The sequence below is a fragment of the Sebastes fasciatus genome, chromosome 17 (genome assembly GCF_043250625.1).
Source record: "Sebastes fasciatus isolate fSebFas1 chromosome 17, fSebFas1.pri, whole genome shotgun sequence".
Taxonomy (NCBI): Eukaryota; Metazoa; Chordata; class Actinopteri; order Perciformes; family Sebastidae; genus Sebastes; species Sebastes fasciatus.
In genome coordinates, this window is record NC_133811.1 from 15,993,647 (window position 1) to 16,017,470 (window position 23,824).

Genomic DNA, 23,824 nt, shown 5'->3' on the forward strand with positions numbered 1-23,824 from the left:
GACGTTGACTTACACAAACACATGAGCACATATTTTCAGAGCCTCAGGCCTCGCTGCTTTTGGAGAGAGGCCAGAAATAACAGAGACGCTCTGACATGATTGATTGCACCTTTGCCCGCTGATTACCAGAGTAAGCTAATAACAACTTGACACAGGACCAGCTTATCAGAGCGATACTGCTCCTCTGCAGACATGACATTCATAAAGCTCGCAGGACCTCCAAAGCACAAGATTCAAAGCAGCGGTCAGGAGCTCCTGGGTTTCTGTGCTGTTGCATGTTGGTGCATCGCTGACTGACAACTTCATGATTTCCCATCCAAACTTTTTAAGGGAGAAAACAGATCAATGTGACCCTGTTCTTGTTGATCGGGGCATTAAAGTGGCAGTAATAGCTGTAATGCCTATTTCTCGCATCAAATATTTTCAGAAACATCTTGTAGTGTTCTGTTTAGCTGTAAAATGAGTTCGCTGGTGGGCGACGCTTGGTATTTCCTAAACTGATCTCAACATTTTATGCGAGAAATAGACATTACAGTAACAGAATATTAAATCATATTTGATCAGCACTGCCTAGTTTGACTGTTTGATCGCAGTTCGCGAGTGATTGACAGCTGCTCAGAGACGGCAGGCTCCAGCTCGGCTCTGATTGGTTGTTTTCCTCCGATCTGTGAAATCTTGCAGATGCCATTAGGAGCACCGGAGGACATAGAGGCACATGATTTTTTTTCACATTATCTCTGTCGTGAACCACTGTCAGGAAATAGTGTTTTATAAAAATACCTTTTTTTTAACCAGATTTGCTCCATTTCTACCCACAGCTGCTTTAACCACATCCTCACTAAAATCTAATTCTTGCCCTGTGACACAAAAGCACATTTGACAGCCCCTCAAAAATGAACCCTGAAATGACAGTTCTTTAATTGAATGACTCAGTCTGTTAAATGGCAAATGCAGGTGTGTGGGCTCTATGCTTTCCAGGAAAAAGACGTGCAGCATCTCTAACTGCAGCATACCTCTCTCTATTTTCCTACATATTTACCAAATGATGAGATACTGAGGGCGAGCCTGGATTGCATGCAATTGTCCTCCCACCTAAACAATGAAAGTGTTACTGATAGCTTGTCTGCATGAACCCACTTAGGAAAAAGAAATCCCCTCTCTCGCAATCATTCTCTCCATCTGCATTACAACACAGAAATATCTCATCTCTCTCTCTGGCTTAAGACGCAGCTAGCTGAGTGCCACGAACCAGGAAATCCTCAATTCTCTGGTTCTGGTATGAGTACAATCCTAATAATAAAAAGAAACAACTCAAAGCCATGCAGGCATCACCACCCTTGAGCTTCTCTCTTCCCTTATCAGGCTCTCCTCTGGCACTGAAGGCCAGCTACGGAAAGATGTTGGACCACTTCCATGTGGAGGGAGAGACTGCTGGAGCCAAACAGACAAACAGCAGGCCAGAGATGAATGACTGCTCGCTGTAGCAGCTGACGTGGAGCTATACGCGTGCATCATGCACACGCAGTAGTCTGTGCAGCTGGAGACACTCGAAGAGCAGGGGCAATGTTTCATTCCAACAATATGTAGTTAAAACTTGGGAATGTACACAGACTGACAGATACATATAGGCAATGAACAGACTGATAAACACAGATGCACACACTCTTGCAAATAGGAGGTCACCTGCTATTGGAATATGCAAGCCCTTTCCCCTCTCACGCAACAATTTGAAAACATCGTCATGAAGATCTACTAGGTATCCAGCATCTAAGAGCCTAGCAGCAGCTTTGGGTTGGAAAAAGTCAAGTCAAATCACAGGTAAAGCTGCTGATTCATATTAAGGATGGACCTTGTTTATTGGAAATGCCTGACGCAAGATTGCATATCCATGAGATACTCCCTTTGACACCTCCCACTGTTTCCACAATGGTTTTGTATTTCATCTTTGAATTAATTGCAGACCAAGGCCTACCACAGACGGAGCAGTAATGGAAAAACTCATTACGATGGGTCTTGACAGCGAAACTTTCCAAGTCTTGGTAGTGGTGACTGAGCACGGAAAACTCATCGTGCCCCCAAATATCAGCCGAGTCTCTCTCTCTCGGTCTCTTGCGTTACAGTATGTGAAGTCACCATTACTTAATCTTCCTCGTGCCAATGCCAATCCCTGAAAAATGTTCGCTAAGCATTGTGCAAGTAGCGCATGGAGCCAGATATGTTTGGTATGTGATTGGTATGGGTCAGAGAGGGGCTATTTCACAGATCCAGGGAGGGGAACAGTCCCTCATTCCTGCACCCATTCTCTCTCAGAGCTCTGCATTGCATAACTCACCCATATGTCGACTCAACATAAATGTCTATCAGCCATCTGGGAGAGTCATTAGAGCCAAGTGGGAAAAAAAATGACACGTAGTTCATCTACAGAAATTGAGCAGTTGATCACAGACACTGTGAGGTGGCACTATATTGTTTGACTGGTTTACACATGAGCAAATGCATCTTAATCAAGTATCAACATGTTTTGCTGGAGATAGTTTAAATATATGAAGATGTACCCACATTGTGCAGAGGATTTGCATTTGAATAAACATTGATGTCATCTGAGGAGTTTGCATGTGTAGAGTTAAATTCCATTGACTATAGAGGATACTGCAGTTGTTAGCTGTAGTCTGACATCTAGTGGGCAATGTGAGCAATTGCTCTCACAATGTGTCCCAGGTAGCAACACAACAACATGAGCATGACCACATGAAAATGTAAAGTACAAAACATTTGCTTTGGGCAGTTATTGACCTCTGTTTGTGGTTATTTGTCCAAACACATGTTTGTTTTTTCAAGATTTTTTCGATTTTTCACCCCTCTACAAGACATTCAAGTAATAATGCAAGAGCGGCCTCAAAGCTACAGTAATTGGAACAAATATGATTTAAAAATCGGTCACTATATCCTGACAGTAGTGCAAGACATCACGGAGGAAAACAACCAATCAGAGCCAAGCTGGAGCCTGTCGCCTCTGAGCAGCTGTCAATCACTCGCAAACTCCGATCAAACGGTCAAACTAGGCAGCGCTGATCAAATATGAATCAATATTCTGTTACTGTAATGCCTATTTCTCGCCTCAAATGTTTTCATAAACATCTTGTAATGTACAGTTTAGCTGTAAAATGAGAAAGTTTGTGACCTGGCAGCTATGTTGAGATCAGTTCAGGAAGTACCAAGCACCGCCCACCAGCCGGAGCAAACTTTCTCATTTTACAGCTAAACGCTATCAGTTCAGAATTAAATTATTCATATGGTGATACTGTTAGTGATTTTAAATGAGAGTACCTGTGGCTAGATCAGTCAAACCACTACCATGTCTAATCGACAGATATCCGATTCTTCCCCTATGTATCTATGCTGCCATTTTTTGAAAATGACCAGTTAGTACATTTTTGTACCAGAGGAAGATTTACTTTGATGTATTGTACTGTACTTTTTTAAAGTGTCAGTATGGAAGCCCTTAGGGGACTTTATTGAAATGATAATGTAAACTTGAAAATTAAATTCCACAAGAGCATTGTCATTTCCCACATATGTGTGTTTTATTTGAGTAAAAATGAAAATAATATAAACAATGTAACCTGATTTTCCATTAATGCAAGCATTATTTAAGTCAAAATGAAAAATGCAATTTTCTAACAATTTGAAAATGAGAACAGCATCTGACATTTCATTTTCAAAGATTTAACCCGCAGTACAGTGGACAATTATTATTAAAATGTTAAATACAATTTTTAAATTAATATATCTATTTCTATGGTTAAGCCACTAGCCCAAGGGGTACTGTTTCAGAGATATACTGTACTGCACTCAGGGGCTGCTACCTGTAGCCTGCTATTGTGCGGGACACTTGCCCCTACCACTCACCAGGCTGGTTGGGTTAATTATCTCTGAGGAGAGGCAGCTGTGGGAGCCTAATTGTCACTGATGAGGATCAGGTGTGTGAAGCCTATATCTACCCCTGGTTTCCAGTGTTCAGATGCTGGCTCATTGTCTCATTGTGAGAGGTAGTGAGCGCTTCACCCTATGGCTGGTTCTAGCCGTGTAGGGGTGTGTGAATCGGCAGAACCTCAGTTACCACGTGAACCTATCTGCATGATTCGCTCACCGTTTTCTGTTTGCCCTTTGAGCTTAGTCCGTTAGAGTGGAGTACGTCTAGGTGGCCAGGCCTCTCAGTTTTAATCTGGCATTGCTGCCAGTGTCTTTTTCTTTAGTCAACTTCTCTCAGATAAGGCTCTTTCATGGGTTACGGCATTGTGGGAGAAGCAGACTCTTGTCTGTTTTTAACCGTGATATAAGCGGCCAGGAAGTGGCTAAACGTCTTATTGGGTTATGTCAGGGCTCCACCGGTGTAGCCAAGTTCTCCAATGAATTCTGCACCTTAGCTGCTGAATGGAACAGGGAAGCCCTGACGGCAACCTTTATCCATGCCTTATCAGAGAAGGTTAAAGATGAGACAGCCTCCCACAACGTTCCTGACTCGCTCGAGGAATTGGTATCCTTGCTGAACTAAAACAGAGAGAGAGCTCGTTCACCCTTATTGGGGGTGGAGTTTAGCATCTCTCAGGAAACGCCCGAACCGCTCCGTGGGCCTCCGAACAGTGATGTACCCATACAAATAGGGCAGCTTTCTCGGGTAGAGAAGGAGTGTATGAGCAGTGGGTCCTATCTGTACTGAAGGAAGGCGGACCACTTCATTCGTAATGCAGAAAAAAGAAATGCAAATTTGAGTGGAAGTAGGGTCCTGCAAATTAGTGCCGTGCTTCGTCAGTCCATTCAAGATTATACGGAAGATAAACCCGGTCACAGTCCGTCGCCTGCTCCGCTGGTACATAGGAGTTCACCCCACATTTCACGTTTTACGCCTCGCACCAGCTGACAGATTTTTTTATCGGCAGTAGCTCAGTTCGTAGGCACTTGGCTTGGGAACCGGAAGGTCGCAGATTCAAGTCCCCGCATGGACCAAGTACTGCGTGTGAACTGGTAGCTGGAAAGATGACAGTTTACTTCTTGGGTACTGCCGAGGTGCCCTTGAGCAAGGCACCAACCCCCCCCCCCCCCCCCCCCCCTAACGGCTTGGGGCGCTGACATCTCTCCATTAATGCATGTATATACTGTAGGTCCTGTTTGTGCCTGTGTGTACTGTGTGCAAAAAATAACAGAGTGAAACTTCTTCTCTTCATCTTCACTCTTTTATGGCATACTTATGTCTTTTTTTTATGACTTACTATAATATGAAATTTGAATTAACATTTGAATATTGTCCACGTTGCGGGTACGACTTTGAAAATTAAATGTCAAACAGCTTTTTCCATTTTCATTTTAAAATGGTCATAGAACGCCCATACGAGTATGTGAAAATGAAAGTGAAAGTTGGATTATCGCATTTATCATTTTGACTCAAATAACACATACGTGGAAAGTTACAATGCTATTGAATTACATTTTTATATTCAAGTTGAGTTCAAAGTCTTTTTATTGGTATTCTCTACAAAATCCAATAAATCACAGAAATAATTGTATAAACAATGAGCAGAATTAATTTCATAAACACTTACATTTACACATATAAATGAATTAAATCCGATAGAGACATAAACGAAACATACACAAAAAAAGGACCAAAAACACAAAAAGATAAGTAAATTAAAAATTAATAATAATGATAATAAATACATTTATATATATATTCAAGTTTACATTATCATTTTAATAAAGTCTCCTTTGGGCTTCCAAACCTACAACCCCCCCAAAACCAGAAAGAACCTCCGGAACCATTTCTTGCTCTTAAAAGCTTCGGATTGATTTGACGGACGCACCGCCCAGTGAGTGTCACACCATTCCCTGTCCCCTCATGCAGAGTAGTGAACACATTTCTGTGAATGAACGCGGACTTCTCTTCCTACAACCTTTATTACTGTGAATCCTTCTGATGGACTGCGACGAGCAGAAAGACACCGAAGCGACGGCGCCTTCAGTCATCGACCGATATTACACCCGATGGTTCAGAGCCGGTAAATAATGTTAATAATGTTAATAATGTAGATAATGTAGATAATGTAGTGTTAGCGAGAACACTACATGATGTGATGATCACTCAGCATGATGCATCTAATTCACAGTGTATTGTGTTTTCTGTAGATATGAAGGGGAAACCATGTGAGGACCACTGCATCCTGCAGCACTCAAACAGGTAACAGGACTCATGTTATAATGTTAGTAAACAGAGTTACTCAACACCAGGTGGGGATGATTACAAAACCAATAGTCATTTTTATTACTGGTAATTAAGTATACACTTGGGACAAATACTACTGAACTGTCCAGGTTTTGTTGACACTACTTTATGTCCTGTATCAATCTGGTTTTGAGGCTTTTATTGTGGTAGTATTACATTATATTGATAGAGATTTCTATTGTTTATGGGTGAACTAAAATATTATAAACACCTTCCATAAATATTTAATGCAAACCATTAAAACAACAACACAAAGTACACTTCAAAGCAGTATTAGCCACTGATATCATCACAGGAAAGTTGAGTGCATATTACAGTGTAAAGCAGCGGTTCTCAATGTTTTGTAACTTGAGGCCCACGTCTGATTGTTAAAATAATTCCGAGGACCACCTTCCCAAATAAATGACCAACTGGGTTATAAATATGTGTTATGCCACCGTCAGGTGTAATGACCCACTTAAATATACAGCTTACCCTCACCCATCACTGCCTGCCATTATGAACCAAAGTATTCAGGGTCATATTTCCTCACCACACGCTTTGGAGCTTTTACTGGTGCAGGGTCTCCAACATCAAAAATCGCTCCATTTTGTGTTACTGCATCCGAGACAAATGTCTGTAAAGGGGAGACTTGTGGGTACCCATAGAACCCATTTTCATTCATATATCTTGAGGTCAGAGGTCAAGGGACCCCTTCGAAAATGGCCAGGCCAGTTTTTCCTTGCCAAAAGTGTTATTTAGCCTCCTTCCCGAAAAGCTAGCATGGCATGGTTGGGACCAATGGATTCCTTAGGATTTTTAGTTTCACATCATTCCAGTATGCTTCCTCTAGTTTTAAAACCCGCCCGCTACAACCTCTGAAAAACAGAATAGCCTCCGTTGGATTTTGAAGAGGTTAATATAACCATTTGTCAGTACCTCCGCGGCCCACTAGCTGGCGCTCTGAGGCCCAGTTGTTGAGAATAGCTGGTGTAAAGGGTTTTCTATTTTTCTGGTCAGTCAGTGTATTTCTTTTTTACGTCCTGAGCCCCATTTGAATATGTTATAAGTTTGACACTCCATATTAAAATGTGCATTTTTTTTAATTTACCTCAAAGAGTTTTGTCACACTGTTTTTAACTTTGATTTAATCCACCCTTAATATAAGTGACTTACATACACTCATATTGTTTTGGTATTGTTTTTGAAGGCATGCTTTAGAATTTATGTTTCTTCTCTGCAGACTATGTGTCGTCACCTTAGCGGAGACTCACCCCATCCTTAAGAATGGGCGGGAAATCAAAAGCATCAATTACCAGATCAGTAATTGCTGCAGTCGACTGAACAATAAAGTGTCTGGGAAGTCCAAGCGGGTAAATTCATAACAATTCTGAAAGCTACAGATGATTTTGTTCTATGTTCATAAATTTCAAGCTTTACTACTTCATATTGTTTTTTCAGCTTGTCCTTAAATACCTCTCAATCATTCTTTCCCGTTATAGGGGGGTCAGTTCCTTACTGATTTCGCACCTCTGTGTAGGATAACATGCACAGATGAAACTGAATACACAATCTACAGGTGAGATAATAGTTTGTTTTGTTAGGCATATGTTCCAACATGCTTGTATGTCGTGATCAGTCACACAGATCTATCCTCCTTTCAGCTGCATCCGGGGTCGTCTCCTCGAGGTCAATGAGAGTATTTTAGAAAGACCTTCTCTCTTGCTGGAAAAGGTATATTATTTTTTACACTGTTAACATTATCACACGCACGTATGGATACCATTACCATGTCCATCCTTCTGTGAATTGAATCATGTCTATTTCAAATAATTAAATGCCCACTTGAGTTGGGATATACTTTTTTATTAATTTAAAAATAAAAAAGTTTCTCTACCTCAATCGTTGAAGTTTCATCTAATCTTGTCAAAACAAATGTTTTAATAACGCTTTGTCTGTCAAATCTGAACAGCCATCCACTGAAGGATACATCGCTGTCATCTTGCCAAAGTTTGAGGAGAGCAAGAGCATAACGGAGAATCTTCTGAGCAGAGAGGAGTTCGAGAGCGTCGTCTCCAAACGTACTGTCGCCCAATCTCAACCATCATGACGGAACTCCACGTTCTTGCCTCTCCCACCAGGTTGGGTTAAGACTGATCCTCGAAAGTGACACTTGTGTGTGTGGTCACTTCAAAGGGACTATTGCAAATAATGCAAGCTGTGCCTCTATACTTATACGTTGTTTTTCATCATTTCAGAAATTGAGGGAGGTTTCAGGAAGTTCTGTTTTTTGTTTTTTTTTCTAATTTGAAAAATAAGGAAATAGAGGAAAGCATGGCAAATTACTTGAAGCCGGTTTGTTTAATACCCCCCCAAGTAATATTCAGTTTGAATTATTTTTCTAGAATGTCAATAAATGCAACCAGCAAAGGTTTAAGAAAAATATTGTTTATTTTTTTTTATGTGTCACTTTTATTAACCTTTCAATTGTCAAAAGAATAGATGGTCCAAAACTAGATCTATGATTTCTTCACATCTGTAGTGCCACTACAATACCCAGCATCCTTAGCTGCTCTCACACTGTACAAAGCATCTCTAAAGCTTAATGTATGTTATTCATCTCAGTCATTATCTCACCTCTCACCTAGTACCAAAGTCCTTACCTTAAGATACATACTGTGTATATATATATATTTATAAATCTATGCTTCAAGTACCATATTATAGATACCATATACCATTTACATATTGGCCTACACGGCAGCTTCACGATAGTCTTCATAACAAGTACACTTCAAGGCTCCATTTGACACCGGTGCCAGTTCAGAATTAATTAAAAAATGTCCGTATAATTATACACACAATATGATTTAATAACAGGACAGCATAAAGTAAGGTCCTGACAGCCCAAAAGCGTCTTAGTGATAAACTGACTTTTTGGCGAGACCAGGCCTAAATCAAATCAAGTCTTCAGTGATGTGCACTGGAGGTGTAAGAGCTTTATATTTCACACTAGTAGCAAGCTGAAGATCATAGCATCTTTATGATGACAATCATATTTGGCATTAAAATAGTGATTTTGTTATTAACATGGCTAACATCCCATGGCAAACTGTATGGAAAGTAGTCATTAATCATATGGCGTGGTTGACTTTTTTTAAAATACTTATTTATCCAAGTGAGATGAATAGAATACCAGTGATCAAGGACAAAAAATTGTACCACTATGTCTAATATTACAGTGTTAACATTACAAACCTATGACACATTGACCATAAGAGACTCAAACACAAGGGTTTGGTGATGATGGCATCATGCATGGTGGGTTTTTTTCAGCCCCATTTGGCTAACATGTGCAACACGTTTACAGTACACCACAAAGCAAATAGGCTTGTTACACAGAGGCACATAGTGAAGACAGATGTATGGCTGAGCATTAAGAGGAGTTCTTTCCCTGATTTCTGATCAGTTTATCAACTCCAGAGAAGTGATAAAAGTGACTCCAAAATCAGGTTTGTGTCTCTTTTAAAGAGGCTCACTGCAAATGGCAAAGTCGTAGTGTTGGCTGATTGTCTCCATCTTGTGGACTGGGGTGGAACTGGTGCTATCCTGGGTTAAAACTGCCCCTGGGCAAAACCAGCATAGATCTTTCTTTTTCCTCTGTAAACCTTACACTTTATCATGCAGACAGCAAATACAAACTGACTGACCCGAGGCAACCATCTTCACCACATACACTGCTCTAGCCCACTCTCTGGTGGGTGCATGAGGATGAGGGGAGTGAAGTATTTCCTGGATTACATGTTCTCCAGATATCTGAAGTTGGCTATGTGCTGCTCCAACGGAGAATAGTGGATAAAGGAGGTGATTGTTTCCCTGGATTATTTGCTCTCCAGGATGTTGAGACCGGCCATGTGCTGCTCCAAGGATTTTACACCGAAGCCGTTGCTGTTCTTGCTGTTGAGCGCACCCTCCTCTTTGACAGGTGTGGGCGCATCCTGCCTCTCTCTCCAGTCCTGTGGAGAACCCAGGCTACTCCTCTCTGACTTGTACTGCAAATGGGACACAACATGGAGAGGAAATGAAGGGAAATGTGGTTAAAAATTAAGAAAAAAATCAAGAGCTTGCCATCTTTTGAATGTTTTGACCTCTCCTGTAACAATTATTTTATTTCTGTTATCTGGTTTTATGCTGTTTTATACATGTGCAAATAAAAAACAACATAAAAACCCCAACAGAGATCAGTGGTTAATCAAGAAAAGTCACCTAGAGGACTTGGTGAATTAATTACCGCCTTGCGGTTGTATGTCTCTGCCAACCAGTCAAGTTTCAGTTTACATCCATGTCCATCCAAAATGTCATCACCTCATCATTTTATCCTATTAGACATTTGTGTGAGCAAAGCTACTACACGTGCCGGTCATTCAGTCACGAGTCTTGTTTAATCACCTTTCTGTTGAGCTTGTTGCAGAACGGGAGGAGGGAGAGGACCACAGTCAAGACACCTCTGGTTGTCTGAATGGACGAGTCCACCTAGAGACAAAGACATACAGTTATAAAGAACTAGTTTAAGAGGGGTAGCATTGATGCACATTGAAGAACGTACAAACACTTCAACCCAACAGCCACACATCAGCATGTAACATTTCCTGTTCAGAGACAGACACACACTCTCCCATTAGTGACGAATGATGAAGTGAACATCAGGATGAAGAGGCAGCGAGATGGGAGCCAATATACATCAAAGAGATGCTCATTAATCGGCAGAGGACACGCTATTCTTCATCCCGTCCTTCGCCTTTATTACAAGGTGACCTAAGGCGGCCCAAGAAGCTCATTAATTCCTCACAGACATTCATTAATCCAGCGCCCTGTGTTCGATAATGGTGTTACTCGCAGATCACTCAAATATTACGCCGTAGCCAGTAATGAAGTAACCCAGTTAGTCATGCTCTATTGTGTGCTCGGTGCTTCACTGATGCCCGTCTGTTGTTGGGCATTTAGTTTTGATGCTTTTTGAAGCTAATTATCCCTTTTAAGAACAAAAACTACAGTCTGCACACTGTGTGTGTGATGTTACTAATTTGATGTCTACTCAAATAAACAGCCTCGGGGCATAAACAAAAAAAAAAGTGTACACACAAACCAACAAAAAAAGACACACAAGCGTAGTATGAGTACCTTCTGGAAGGTGGCAGTCTTGCCTTGTACAGGAGTCTTGGCCCCCATCTGCAGCTGCTGGCATGACGCCACCAGTTTCTCCATCTCTGTCGTCACCGCAGACTTTTCCTCATCAACCAGCTGGAACACACAGAAAGAGGAAGAGATGTCTTTCAGGGCAGCAGAAATGGTTTATGATGGTTTATTCCAGGGAGACTGGGTTTATATGTACACACATTGATAGACGTACTGGACTGGATTTATAGTGCTCTTGTTCAAAAGCAAAATCACAAAAAGCTAAAAAAAGGAGGGTGAAATAAATACAAATTTAGTATAGTTCGATGTAATCCATCAGCAGCAACAGCCAGGTCATGATCTACTGCTTAAGTCTGTTATCCAGCTGGGTTAATCCCTCAGTCTCAGTCACGGGGGCCATCAATCTACTTCACTTACATGCCACCGGCGACCTAAAAACACAAGCTCTTTCATTCCGCGTGGTACTACTCATGACTGACAAAAGCACATAAAACTTCAATTACAAATGCTCAAGCTATTTTGCATAAATAGCCTCATAATTTCAATGAGGGCAGGTGTGCTACAAGTGTGTTTTGGTGGCAAAGAACTGTGGGAGTGGAGGGTGATGAGACAGAGGGACTCCATTAGCACCAGTTTGTTTGATATAATTAATCAGAAAGCGTGAGGCAAGCTGAAGAGCCGGGCCTCCTGATTATGAATTAGCCCTGTGCGGTCACAGTCAACTCCCCCACCCTCGTCCCCTTCCGCACATACATAGACGCAGCGGTGACAAATGGCGGTCGTTAACGGCTGTCAAAATGAGCCATTTAATTACACTTGGAGGACCTGTGGAAGAAGTTGGTGGAGGGCAAGAGGAAGGAAGGCACCGAGGCTACGTTTGTTTGCTGGATCTCAACTCGGGGGATGGAAGAGAAGACGGCGAAAGTGTGTGACAGCCTTAATTTCCTGCTCTCGCTGTATGATTTATAAGGCAGACCTGGCACCGTGGCATGCCAGAATGGGTGATACGGGTGTGTATGTGTGTGAGAGGCGTGACGTGGGTGGGGGACACAGGTGCCAGTGTGTGTTTCTGCATACAGATGAGTTTCGCAGCTCAAGTTTTCTTTTCTCTTTGGCTTTATTTTTAGCTTCATATCACTATACTATTGTCAGATACCACCAGAGAAGCAAGAACTTATATCTTTCTTCATTCTTTTTTTTTTTTAATATCCTGCTGCACTCATTTTATTGCTTCTTTTACAAAAAAAGTCTCATTTATTTTATATAACATATAGATTTATTTTTATAGAGTGCTTAATGTGCAAAAAATATTTGGAAATGGTTTTATTTTTATTCAGCCTTAAATTGTGTGTGTGCGTGTGTGTTCAAGAGAGAGAGAGAGATTTATTGCATTGGTATTTACCTGAGTGGAAAAAGTGCGGAGAGATGAGCACAGCTGGAGTCCCTCTTCAGAGAGAACCTTAACAATGAGTCAGGAAAAAAAGAACAAAAATCAAAAAACTTACACAAATACAAGCAAAACTATAATTCTTTTAACTTCAACCTGGATGCCGTTCGATAGTCAAAAACGCACAGTTGGTAAATATTATGCGATTTAACTTTTTCTCGGCTCTCCTTATCAGCATGCCTTCCCGTCTCCTTCCCCTCTCGTTCCTCTTCCTCTTATCTCCCTCGCTCGCCCCCAAATGGAATAAATCATGGCTGACATTTTGGGGGCCCTGATCTACAAACTGCTGCACATTATTGGCAACGATCCCAATTCAATAGAAACACTCCTCCGTGCAACCTTGTTTGTTATCGCCTGGCGTGTCCGACACACAGCACTATATTTCCATCATAATGATAAGTCCTGCTAGTATCAGATGCGAGAGGGAAGTGAATGAAGGGGTGCCCGGCATTTACTAATCTATTGATCTCACAGCCACAGTACGTCTGTGGTTTAATGAAACAACAGATGCATTCATTTGCAACTTCGATAAAACAGGAAGGGAAAAAAGAACAGAAGGTGGAGAGAAGGAGAGATTAGCGGATGTGGACGCACATACCTCAGCTTGATGAAAAAGGTCTAGTGTTGTTTTCAGCAGCCCCTCCCCTCTGAGGAATCAATATGGGAAACACAGAAAATGAGGAGAGGAAACATGGATGAGAGAGATGGATGAGGGCAAAATACATCCACAGCGATCAACAAAAACTGTGACTTCGATGAATCAAAACGATTTTATTATCAGAATGAGTCATAGTCGCGTCAACTTTTGTCAGCGCCTCTAACTACGCCTGGTGAATATCGATAGCTGGGAGCTCCAGAATCTCATTAACAGTAAGCCCCTAAAGAGATTCATGTGGATGCTTAAGAGGCTTTACAGTATTGAGCTTTGAAACGAATGCGACATGTTCAATCGGAGCGTGTGTGGTGCCGTTCAGTCACCTGGTGAACAGGTACATGTTGTAGGCCATGCTGGCCAGGCTCTGGCTCTGTCGGACGATGTCGTGCTCCTGCTCCTCCCATTTCTCCACCTCCGTGTCCACGTCTGACGACAGCAGACGGAGCTCCAGACCCAGCTTGGCCATGCTCGTCTGCTCCTGCACGCACACAGGAAAAAAAAAAAGACACACGGAAATATGATGGATGTCATTTTAAAAAATCGATATTAGCAAACCAGGGTTATTTTCATTTGTTAACACCATAATAAGTTCTATAATCAGCATAATCCCGCTTCCTGTGGTGATGCAGCGTGTGGGAAAAACCGCCGGCCCAGCGGAATCGCAGCCTATTAGCATACGAACGCCATCAATTCTTCAAGCAAGTGACACAAAGTTTCCGGGAGATGAATATGCTGCTGTCAGAAGGCGGCGCGAGACGTGTCGTGATGTATTGTGCTGAAAAGCCAGAGGAGTTTATGGTGTACGCTTTATACCTCTGCATCCAACTTGACAGCCTTGGCAGTCTTCAAGTTAGCTGAGTGTTTCTGTGGGAAAAGAGAGTTGCATCAATCAGAGGATTACAAACCATCGGATTCAATGGAATATTCATGAGGATGGATGGTGATGATACTCACCCCGGGTCTGGGAAGTGACAAATAAGATCTTTTGTCTCCTAGGAGAAGAAAAGTTACCGTGATTATCTGAACACATAGTAAACAAAAACATAAAATAATCACGTTATATTTCTCTTTGAATAACTGCGTGTAGATATTGACACAGACAATCAGGGTGGCAATTATGGTTATTCAGTAATTATGGTGCTGAAATTGTTTTGCTTTTATCACCCTTGACACATTTTTATCTCCCCAATCATAAACACGAGCAGCGTGGTTCGTTTCAATCGACTTACAGGGACGATAAACTCTACCGTCGTGATTACAAGAAAATAATAAAAGCAAATCTCTCCACAGTGTCAATATATAACACTTTTAACACAGCGTTTTGGCTTCATGGGAATACGAACGTGTGATGGATGTGATCCTCTCACCCGCTGAGCAGCACTTCAAAAAATATTTACTGCGTTTTATGTGGAAGTCACTTTTCTGGAAGGCGACCACGTCTTGGAAATATGCCGTAACATCTTTAACCTGTCTTTGAGATTTCTCAGGCTTACAGTGTGTGAAAGCACAAACGTAGATCTGTGTGTACATGGAGAAATAGTATAGTAGATGCAAATATACACACAGTCACACGGGCCTGTCAGTGAAGACACAAACAACTGATTTAGACACTTCAGGTAACTGGCACAATAATGAATAGAGAGAGACAGTACAGAGGAGGAATGAATGCATGGGTGTTTAATGGCATTGACGTTGTTCCTTTTATAAAATGCTTCCCACAGTCTATGATGATACATTTCTAAAAGATATGTGCATGCTTTGCTTTGACATTCATTAAGGCTATTGAAGTGTTCAGGGGCAAAATGATTCACCAAGGTTTTATCAGAGAGTTTCATTCTTTAAGGCTAATATGCCAATGACTGTTTGCCTGTATTCGCGTCTGGTTCCCACTCTTCCTCAAAGACTCTCTGATCCTCATGTACCGTATGTGCTCCTGACCCACCCAAATACACACAAGTACCTCGCCTGCCTTCAAAGACGTCGTTGATCTCTCTGAGCAGCAGGGCCATGTCGCAGAGCTGTGACTCCCAGGCCTCGCAGAACACCTCCAGGTTCTCCTTAGCGATCTTGCTGGAAGGGTGGAGGGCCAGTGTCTGGGCTGCCGAGATGATCTGAGTGGGAGTGTGAAGAGAAAAGTTATATTCAAGTAATAAGTTGGTCTGTAACCACGGAGAGAAACTAAGCAAGTACAGCAAAAGACAGAGGAACAAAATGTGATGCAATTCTTTGAAATTTAAAACACAAGATTGGAAGCTGCTATCCCTTTCAAACTGTTCTTTAATAAAGGAACTAACCAGTGGGCAACCTGCGGAAGTGCCTTAAACCTGCATTCTTTCTAATAGCCAGCAGGGGTCGCCTCCACTGGTTGCAAAAAGAAGTCTGATTGTATAGAAGTCTATGAGAAATTGAGCCTACTTCTCACTTGATTTATTACCTCAGTAAACATTGTAAACATGAGTTTATGATCTCAATCGCTAGTTTCAAGTCTTCTTCAATACAGCATGATGTTCATTTAGTAAATTATGGTCCCATTTAGAGTCAAATAGACCATAAAGCAGGGGATGCTTTAGGGTGTGGCTACCTTGGGATTGACAGGTCGCTACCACGGCGTTGTCTGGTCTGGAAGTTGTTTGTGTTTTCGTCTTACAACTTTAACCCTTTCACAGTGTGTTTTTAGTTCATTGAAGTTAATTATAACCTTTTTTCGTCTCCTAAAAATGCCTTATTTAGCATTCGGTTGTACTTAGCTCCACCCTCTCGTGTCAAGTCTGGTTGCAAAAAAACAAGATCGCGACGGCCATAATGCCAAACTTAAGGCTTCAAAACGGCAGTCCACAAACCAATGGGTGATGTCACGGTGACTACATCCACTTCTTATATACAGTCTATGGAACTAACACTCGACAATAAGTAAACCAGGTCATTTAAGGAACATTATGTGGCATTTAGGGGGATCTATTGGCATGAATGGAATACAATAACTATGTTTTCATTAGTGTATAATCACCTGAAAATACGAATTGTTGTGTTTTCGTTACCTTAGAATGAGCCGTTCATATCTACATACAAAACGGTTCATCTTCACAGAGCCGGCCGCCGTTTCTACAGTAGCCCAGAACGGACAAACCAAACACTGGCTCTAGAGAGGGACATTTGCATTTTCACATTTTCGCGTCGGCCACCGTAGTTCACCTAAATGCTTGGCACACGAGAGGAATTTCAGTTGGTTGCAAAATGCAAACTCCCTGCTAGATGACGCCAAATCGTGCACACCGCATATTCATGTTTTAACAATGCCAAAGCTTTCTCCCATCTCTCTGGGCTGTGGGTTATATAAGTGAGCTACGGTCCTCTTGGAATACGATAATCTTTAATCAACACCAACATGGCAAGACAGTAAAACACCGACATCAGTCTCTCTGGGTTCACATCAGAGCCTCGATTCTACTGCTGCACTCATTACACTCACAACTGGCCTCCGTAAAACAAAGGCAGGTGGAAATAAAGTTACCCAGGGGAAGCAACCTAAATGTTACACATAAACAATGATATTAATAGTGCTGTAAATTATAATGAAATAATAGCTTTCGGTGTAATAATAATAAAATGTATTCCAACTAAAAATATATAATCTATCATAGTAATTTATCGTACAGCTTAACTACACAGTATAAATTTGTCAGACACACCGAAGTCATTAACGTAACCCTAAAAATAATGTGTACGGTAACTAAGGTTACAGCTTGTTTACACCAGTTAAGTTTATGTTTATGGTCAAAAGGATTAAAAAGATTGGGCCTTTAATGAGGCTTTATCATCAACCTTGTGTTTTACAAAATAAAAGGATTAAGGTTGACATGTAATATAGCTCAGCACATCTCTGATGCAATATGTCAGACAACACATGTAACAATTTATAATATCTGCAATAAAGTCTGGTTTCAACTACATTTGACAAGTACAAAAATATAGAAAAAGAAACACACACACAAAAGCGTGTGGGAGCGCACACACACATACACACACATACACACACACACCCCACGCCCATCCCCTACAGTGTAGTATTTAATAGCCAATTACCCTCTGGGCCACCCCTCTATTACTTTGGGCAGACATGGAGACATATCACCACCGCCGCCCCGTACTGCAGCGTTATTGATTGGTTGACCTTTGAACTGGGAGTGCTGCAGAGTCACGCGGGGCCTGACATTCGCACCGCGGGACGGGAACATTCAACATTGCTGGATAATTACTGGCGTGGATGGTTTCCAAGAGCAAACATAATTAGATGTGGGATATGGGGACGAGGTGGACAGCATGTTCTCAGGTGTTGGAGGTAGACTGAGGAGACGATGTGAGGTCATTTGTCTATTTTCCCTCCTCACTGCGTCTAAGTAGAGTATTAATCAGGTTTGATTTCACTACCAGACCCCTGTGTGACCGGTTTGACTTTATTGACATGCAATAAAGGTGGTGAATGGAATGAAATCAGGATCAGTCTAGATCCTGTCTCCCCGGTTTGCTGCCAGTCAATGTGGTCTAATATCAAACTAACAAAAACTAAAATGCATGCAGAAAATGTCAAAATGTTTGAAGGGTTAATGTTACCTGTGGACCAATGACATGGAAGGTCTCCTCAGCGTGTATACAGGTAATCTCCAGAGGCTCTGTCCCTGACACATGGCACAGCAGCCGACACGTCTGGAGACAGAGACACATGATCGTTTGCAGGAAAAGGATAAATGTTCAAATGTGCTCTATATGCACATATGGTACTTTGCTACCAATGTAACTCTCACTGGCAAAAACACATCATAGGTGATCATACTTAATGTATCACAGTAAGTATTTAGCGGTTTATGCAGTAACCTTATCACTGCATTGTTATTTTTTTCTGGTTACTTGACTTAAGGTGCATTGATGTTGACTAAACAAACATTTTTTTTGAAATGTATGTTTTTCATTTGTTGTTTCAGCATGAAACTTTAATGGTGTTTTAGCTGTTCTTTAGTGTGCGTGGAAACTGAAGCTGCATTGTTAAGAAAGGTCTTATTACTTTCCAAAAAAAGAGTACCTTACTCTTACACAATGTCTCTTTTCAAACTATACTGTGTGTTCTGTTTGTTAGGGCCACTAACAAAGACATGACAAAGCCTGCATGGCATTTTTCTGCTCAGTGTTTGCATAACAAAGCCGCATATTGACTTTCATTTGGTTGAGGATTTAACAGTGCGGTCTTCAATTCCATTCATTTCAAGCTGCATGTGTTTACTTGCACAGCAATTTCGATGTGTTTTTAGCAGCTTTGTAACTCATGGCGAACTAGTTTATCACCAAAAAGTTCGCTATTTTGCCTAAGAAGGTAGATGTGTATGAAAGAAGTCAAATCTAAACTTCACTAAAAATTTCCACTGGTGTATTTTTTTTACCAGTCTCCCTGCTCCCTTCGCCCCTGCCCCCCGCCTACCTCCACCAGCTGCTCCTTCTGCTCGGTGAGCGTGCGCGAATACTCCGCCACTGCCTCCAGGTTCCCCTCGGCGCCTGCAGCTTTGAGAGCCCGCAGAGGCAACTGCTCGCCGTGAACTTTGAGCAAGTCAGTGGCACGAACGACTGCCACCTTATGGAGCTGGAAGAGGAATCACAGATTAAACTGCAGAATAACAAGAGGAGGGAGTAATGGAGGCGGGCGAACACACTAGAAAAAGAAAGATGAGTGAGAGGCATGAATGAGGGTGGATTTTGAGGGAGCAAGGAAAAAAAGAAGAGGAGCAGTGACATAGTTAAGTTGACAGAGAGACGGCAGAAAAGCTGAAGAGTGATGTGAAAAAGGAAAGTGGGAAACCAGCTACAGAGAGACACATCCCTGTCATGTCTGTGTCTCTCTGGATTCAGACTCAGAGGGCAGACGTGCCGAGATGAGACAGACTGCTGCTCACCTCACGTCGGAGGTCACTGACGCTCTGGCATGTCTTCAGGATGGCCACCTCCATGTCCTCTGTGGCTTCTTTGGCATGGACAGACTGCTGCTCCAGTGAGACAGAGAGAGGAAGAGGGGAATAAAAACATGAGACCCAACACACAAACCTACATTATTACCTTGGAAGAGTATGGCAATAGAAAATGACTGGGTTGGAAAATTAACTTTGGGTCTTAAGAGCGTGGTTTTTGACTTTCCAATTACATTTGTGACCTATTATGCTCTGAATCATAGACTATATAGAAAGATGGACGACATGACAGCTCCCCAAAAGTGAAGCCAAAACATCTCGATCGCCCCCTGGTGGCTGGCTGCAGTATAGGTCATAAGTCCCGCCCACTCCATGTTAGCGGATGGGACATGGGCCAAACTAAAAAGTCAAAGTACAGGTAAAATAATTTTTCCCAAAGATGGTTTCTGTCATTTTAGGTAGTTTTTTCTGATACGTTTTTTTTAAATTAGTTAATTGATGCTATAAAAAAGGGGAGAAACGTCATGATTGACAGCTCAGAGTCTCTCTCGCTAACAAGCTGCGGCCGTGCTCGGTTCGCAATTGGTTCGGGCGGGTGACCTCAATGTCGTGGCTCCACCGCCCGATCACTACTGTGCAGACTCTGGCTCCAAATGACAGCAAAAACTCAAGATTGAAGATCCTGTGTCGGGATATTTTGGCTTCATTTCTGTACAGTGGGAGGAAGTGGAGACGTGTTGTCCATTTTAAAATATAGTCTATAGTCTGAATATGCCAAAAACGTTGGGCATTTATATATGCAATTTTGTGTAATCAAACTGTAATGATTAAAACCAATTATTACAATTTATACTTTCAGACCCTCAGCTCCAATTGGCATTAAAACTATATATTCTACTAAAATTTCCACAATAAGAATCAAAACCACAAATTGGTGCAGAACCCCCACACATTCAGAAGCGCTCTCGGCAATTTCAAAACATCACTGGTCTTTTCAGTTCTCCAGATGACCTTCGATTGCAGAGACTAGATGAGGCACTACTGTACAATTATGTGGCAGCAGTCTCTCTGTCTACTCTGAACCCACTGAAAAAAAAAAAACTTTACAATGAGAAGCTGAAACATAACGACTTGTGTTTCGTAAGTCCATCAATTTTCGAAGGCCAAGGAGACTCTGCTGCTGAATAGCAGCGAGAAACTGAACACTGCGTGATGTTTCTCTCTCGGCTGAACGAGCCTCGATGAAAGTGGTTATTCAGGTTAGTTATCACGCTCCGTTGTTCCAGGAGGGATGTATGAAAAGAAGAGTGAGCGGGCAAAAAGAATGACTGGGTGAGTCGGGGAGGGAGTCTTAATGTGCGTGGGTCTGTGTGTGTTGAACAGACACTGCCTGCAGTATAAAAAAAGGCACACACAAGATATTAAATATTAAATCTAGTGTATAACCTCACCAACTCTCCATCATCCCTCAAACTAACAACAGTAATCCAACTAACTTTGCTTGGATGACTCTGTCTTGCATGTTATTATCGTACATATGAGGTACTTATTATCCTTTATATGACAGCATATGTTTTTATGAATATTCCTGTAGGTGTATGAGCATCTGTGTGAGCGTGCCTGCTTGTGCCAACATACCGCTTCAACCCAGGCGTGCACCAGCTGCTGAGCGTCCTGGCGCGCCAGCTGGCACAGACCGAGGATGGCCTGCCGCTGCTCGTGGCTGGTGTAGGCCGAATCAGTGAAGTCCTCTGTCCGCTCCACAAGCGCCTCCAGCTGGCTGCCCATGCTCTGGGGGGATACGGAGTACAGGTTCTCCCGCAGGCACTCCACGCTGGACTGCATGAGTGGGGAGGGTTGGGAATTAGGGAGGAGCAGATTGAGGTGGCGACGCACACAAGAGTTTCACAAACCCATGTCCTGAGGGTACAAAAACTCATTATCATTATGCACTTGACCTTGTCAGTAAATAACAAGGATTGTGCGATGTGGGTTCAGCCTAAGACTCACCTTGTGCCGTCAAAAGTGCACAATAAGTTCTGCAAACAGCATCTCAAGTACACAAACATGAAAGCTAATGCATTTTTCTCCCCCCTGTGTCTCTTTTCTTTTTCAACAAAGATCTATTTTAATAGAAGTAACGTCTCTGCTCATGTGTCCTGAGATGACAGGTTTACACAAGCTTTTAGTTAAACTCTGCCATTAAGAGCTATGAAGCCATTTATTAAAAGCCATGCGCATCTCTGGGCCCTTTCATTAAAATACTTTCTTCTTCTTCTTCTTCTTTCATCTCAATGGAAAGGACCCCTTCAAAACATTTTTTTGTTGTTTTTCTTTCATTTGACAGGGCACAAGGAGGAGGGAGAAGATTAGTCACAGTGGTGTAGGTTTATGGTGATTCACACGACCGTATTAACCAAATCATAAAATAGATAGGTCTGGTCCTACATATTGATTCAGTGAATGATAAAATGTTTATGCTGCAACCACAAATCAACACTCCCACAGAGCCACGACTAATGTCACCTGTCACCTGTTTGTTTAAGATTGTGTTACTGATATTTTTCGAAAGGGATTTTTAAACAGCTAATTTAACTTGCTCAGCATGATGCTTCACCCACAAGAGGATCATTACTTAAAGGGATAGTGTGCTTCATACAAGCTGTATTAAAAAAATCCGAATTATCCCTTTAACATCACAGACACCTTCACTAAGTCCAATGTGTGATCCTACCTTGAAGTCCTTGATGCCGTTATAGATGCTGGCGGGAAGGATCTTGTTCTCCCCGCAGCTCCGAGCCTCGGTGACGATCTCGATGACCTGCTCCAGGGCGCAGCGCATCCGGTGGAACACGGCATCCTTGTTGATCCGCGCCGACTCGCAATCTGGGTGCCTCAGGCAAGTCTTTGGAAGGAATTCGACGTGAAATGTCAAAGCTCGTGCACTCTTCCACTCAACTTCTACTCACCTTTTCACTCTCTTTGGTGTTTTTTTTAATGATTACGTGACTTTGAGTTGTGGGTATTACCATTGATCGCATCATTTGAGAAGCCTTGGAATTAAATAAATTTGAGAAGGCCTTAAATCTTTAAGCTGGACTTAATCCATAACCCTCGCCCAGAGGTCCAGCGCAACTGTTTACCTTGGAAGCTGTGAGGAGCATCATGGTGCATTTCTCCAGCACTGCTCGGGCTGCTGCCATCCGGGCTTTCTTCTTCTCATCCTTCAAGTCCTACAGCACAAACACACACAGCAGATGGTAATGGGTGGCTTTACTTCAGTTGCAGCTTCTAAGAACTCTCTGGGAGTCCGAGGGACATGAAGCATCAAAAAGTATATGCAACAAATCTCTTTCATGCTGGTAGGAAGGGACACACACAAATGTGACACAGATTCCTCTCCAAGTTTATACACACATGAAACTTCCTAGGTTAATTGTCCCCTAATAAAAAGAGACGCTACCAGAATAGGAAGGAAGATGCAGCGTGTATGACCTGCTGCATGTATTCCAAACAGAAATAGACAGCGCGTATCGGGTATTTAGGGATTTGGAAAAGGCAGCTGAATCAACTCCTCTCCCATTACTTCCCCATAGATCACAAAGACGATGTGATTATCTGTCGTTATTTTTGCCTCTGTGCTCATCTGGCTTCAATAGACGAAGATGGTAGATTTTCTAAAGGGGCTGTGTGCTTGCGCATGAGTGGGAGTGAATACGAAAAGAAAAGCTAAAGAAAACAGAGTGGCAAATGAGGGAAAGGGAGCATTAGCTGCATTGCGTTGGGGAGAGACATGATGTGTGTTTCAAAACGTGCCCTGGAGAAATTCAGAAAAGAGGGATGGTCCATCCTCTCTCCCTGTCTAGATATCGCAGCCGGGGCACTTTACATCAGCTTCTGCAGGCAAAGCGCTTTAGCTGCAGAGGCTGAATGTATGCATCAAAGAAGGATTAGCAGTCTTTGACAGAACAAAGTTAGAAACCCTAGGTTGGACTGTTTTTTTCTAAAGCTTGAAAGCAAAAGTTTTGTTGTGCAAATACCCTAAGCTGATATATTGCAGAGAGAATGCATTGCTGGAAGCATAGGTCAGTTTACATCAACACCGAATGGTGATGTAAACAGTGTTTGAGGAGTATGAGTCATAGCTGACCTGGACGTTTCTTTTATGGACTGAGACATGGGTTATAAGAGTTGAATTAATAGATACAGAAAGAAATATTTGCAGAAATACCAGAGAAGCCTGGAGAAGCCTTGTTACTTCATTGTTTTTTTTGTTTTTGTGGAAGAGTAAATATTTGATGCTTGAATTATTGATT

General features: G+C 42.1%; 2 protein-coding genes across 8 annotated transcripts in view; one reads left to right on the forward strand and one right to left on the reverse strand.

Annotated features, from left to right (window-relative positions):
* Positions 1 to 3,943: 3,943 nt before the first annotated feature.
* abitram (actin binding transcription modulator) lies at positions 3,944 to 10,494 on the forward strand. 4 transcript variants are annotated; one of them, XM_074612338.1, is made up of 8 exons: positions 3,944 to 4,092; positions 5,903 to 6,056; positions 6,184 to 6,235; positions 7,503 to 7,632; positions 7,762 to 7,838; positions 7,924 to 7,993; positions 8,232 to 8,400; positions 10,156 to 10,494. In XM_074612338.1, exons 2-7 carry the CDS (start codon positions 5,975 to 5,977, stop codon positions 8,367 to 8,369), a joined length of 549 nt encoding a protein of 182 aa, XP_074468439.1. In that variant the 5' UTR covers positions 3,944 to 4,092; positions 5,903 to 5,974; the 3' UTR covers positions 8,370 to 8,400; positions 10,156 to 10,494. The 4 variants fall into 4 exon arrangements, with proteins under 4 accessions (XP_074468439.1, XP_074468437.1, XP_074468440.1 ...); XM_074612336.1 differs by lacking the exon at positions 10,156 to 10,494 and having other exon boundaries at positions 8,232 to 8,702; XM_074612339.1 differs by lacking the exons at positions 5,903 to 6,056; positions 10,156 to 10,494 and having other exon boundaries at positions 4,015 to 4,092; positions 8,232 to 8,702.
* Positions 8,692 to 23,824, reverse strand: part of ctnnal1 (catenin (cadherin-associated protein), alpha-like 1) — a 57,917-nt gene continuing 42,784 nt past the window's right edge. For 2 of the 4 annotated variants that reach the window (XM_074612331.1, XM_074612332.1), the window contains exons 5-19: positions 22,652 to 22,741; positions 22,243 to 22,413; positions 21,147 to 21,347; positions 19,497 to 19,583; positions 19,028 to 19,186; positions 18,169 to 18,261; positions 15,518 to 15,668; positions 14,512 to 14,549; positions 14,371 to 14,421; positions 13,881 to 14,035; positions 13,501 to 13,549; positions 12,858 to 12,914; positions 11,441 to 11,560; positions 10,709 to 10,792; positions 8,692 to 10,311 (exon numbers count right to left, since the gene is read on the reverse strand). In XM_074612331.1, the coding sequence (XP_074468432.1) occupies positions 10,141 to 10,311; positions 10,709 to 10,792; positions 11,441 to 11,560; positions 12,858 to 12,914; positions 13,501 to 13,549; positions 13,881 to 14,035; positions 14,371 to 14,421; positions 14,512 to 14,549; positions 15,518 to 15,668; positions 18,169 to 18,261; positions 19,028 to 19,186; positions 19,497 to 19,583; positions 21,147 to 21,347; positions 22,243 to 22,413; positions 22,652 to 22,741 (1,677 nt within the window). In that variant the 3' untranslated portion in view covers positions 8,692 to 10,140. Of the gene's footprint in view, positions 10,312 to 10,708; positions 10,793 to 11,440; positions 11,561 to 11,714; positions 11,887 to 12,857; positions 12,915 to 13,500; positions 13,550 to 13,880; positions 14,036 to 14,370; positions 14,422 to 14,511; positions 14,550 to 15,517; positions 15,669 to 18,168; positions 18,262 to 19,027; positions 19,187 to 19,496; positions 19,584 to 21,146; positions 21,348 to 22,242; positions 22,414 to 22,651; positions 22,742 to 23,824 lie in introns of those variants that run through there. The other 2 variants (XM_074612333.1, XM_074612335.1) reach the window with 2 other exon arrangements.

Bases quoted from the DNA above. Each gene is read 5' to 3' on its own strand.
- abitram (XM_074612338.1), top strand. From the start codon at position 5,975: ATGGACTGCGACGAGCAGAAAGACACCGAAGCGACGGCGCCTTCAGTC. The intron at 6,236-7,502 runs GTAACAGGACTC...TCTTCTCTGCAG, and splicing joins ATCCTGCAGCACTCAAACAG to ACTATGTGTCGTCACCTTAG. The intron at 7,633-7,761 runs GTAAATTCATAA...TTCCCGTTATAG, and splicing joins TGTCTGGGAAGTCCAAGCGG to GGGGGTCAGTTCCTTACTGA.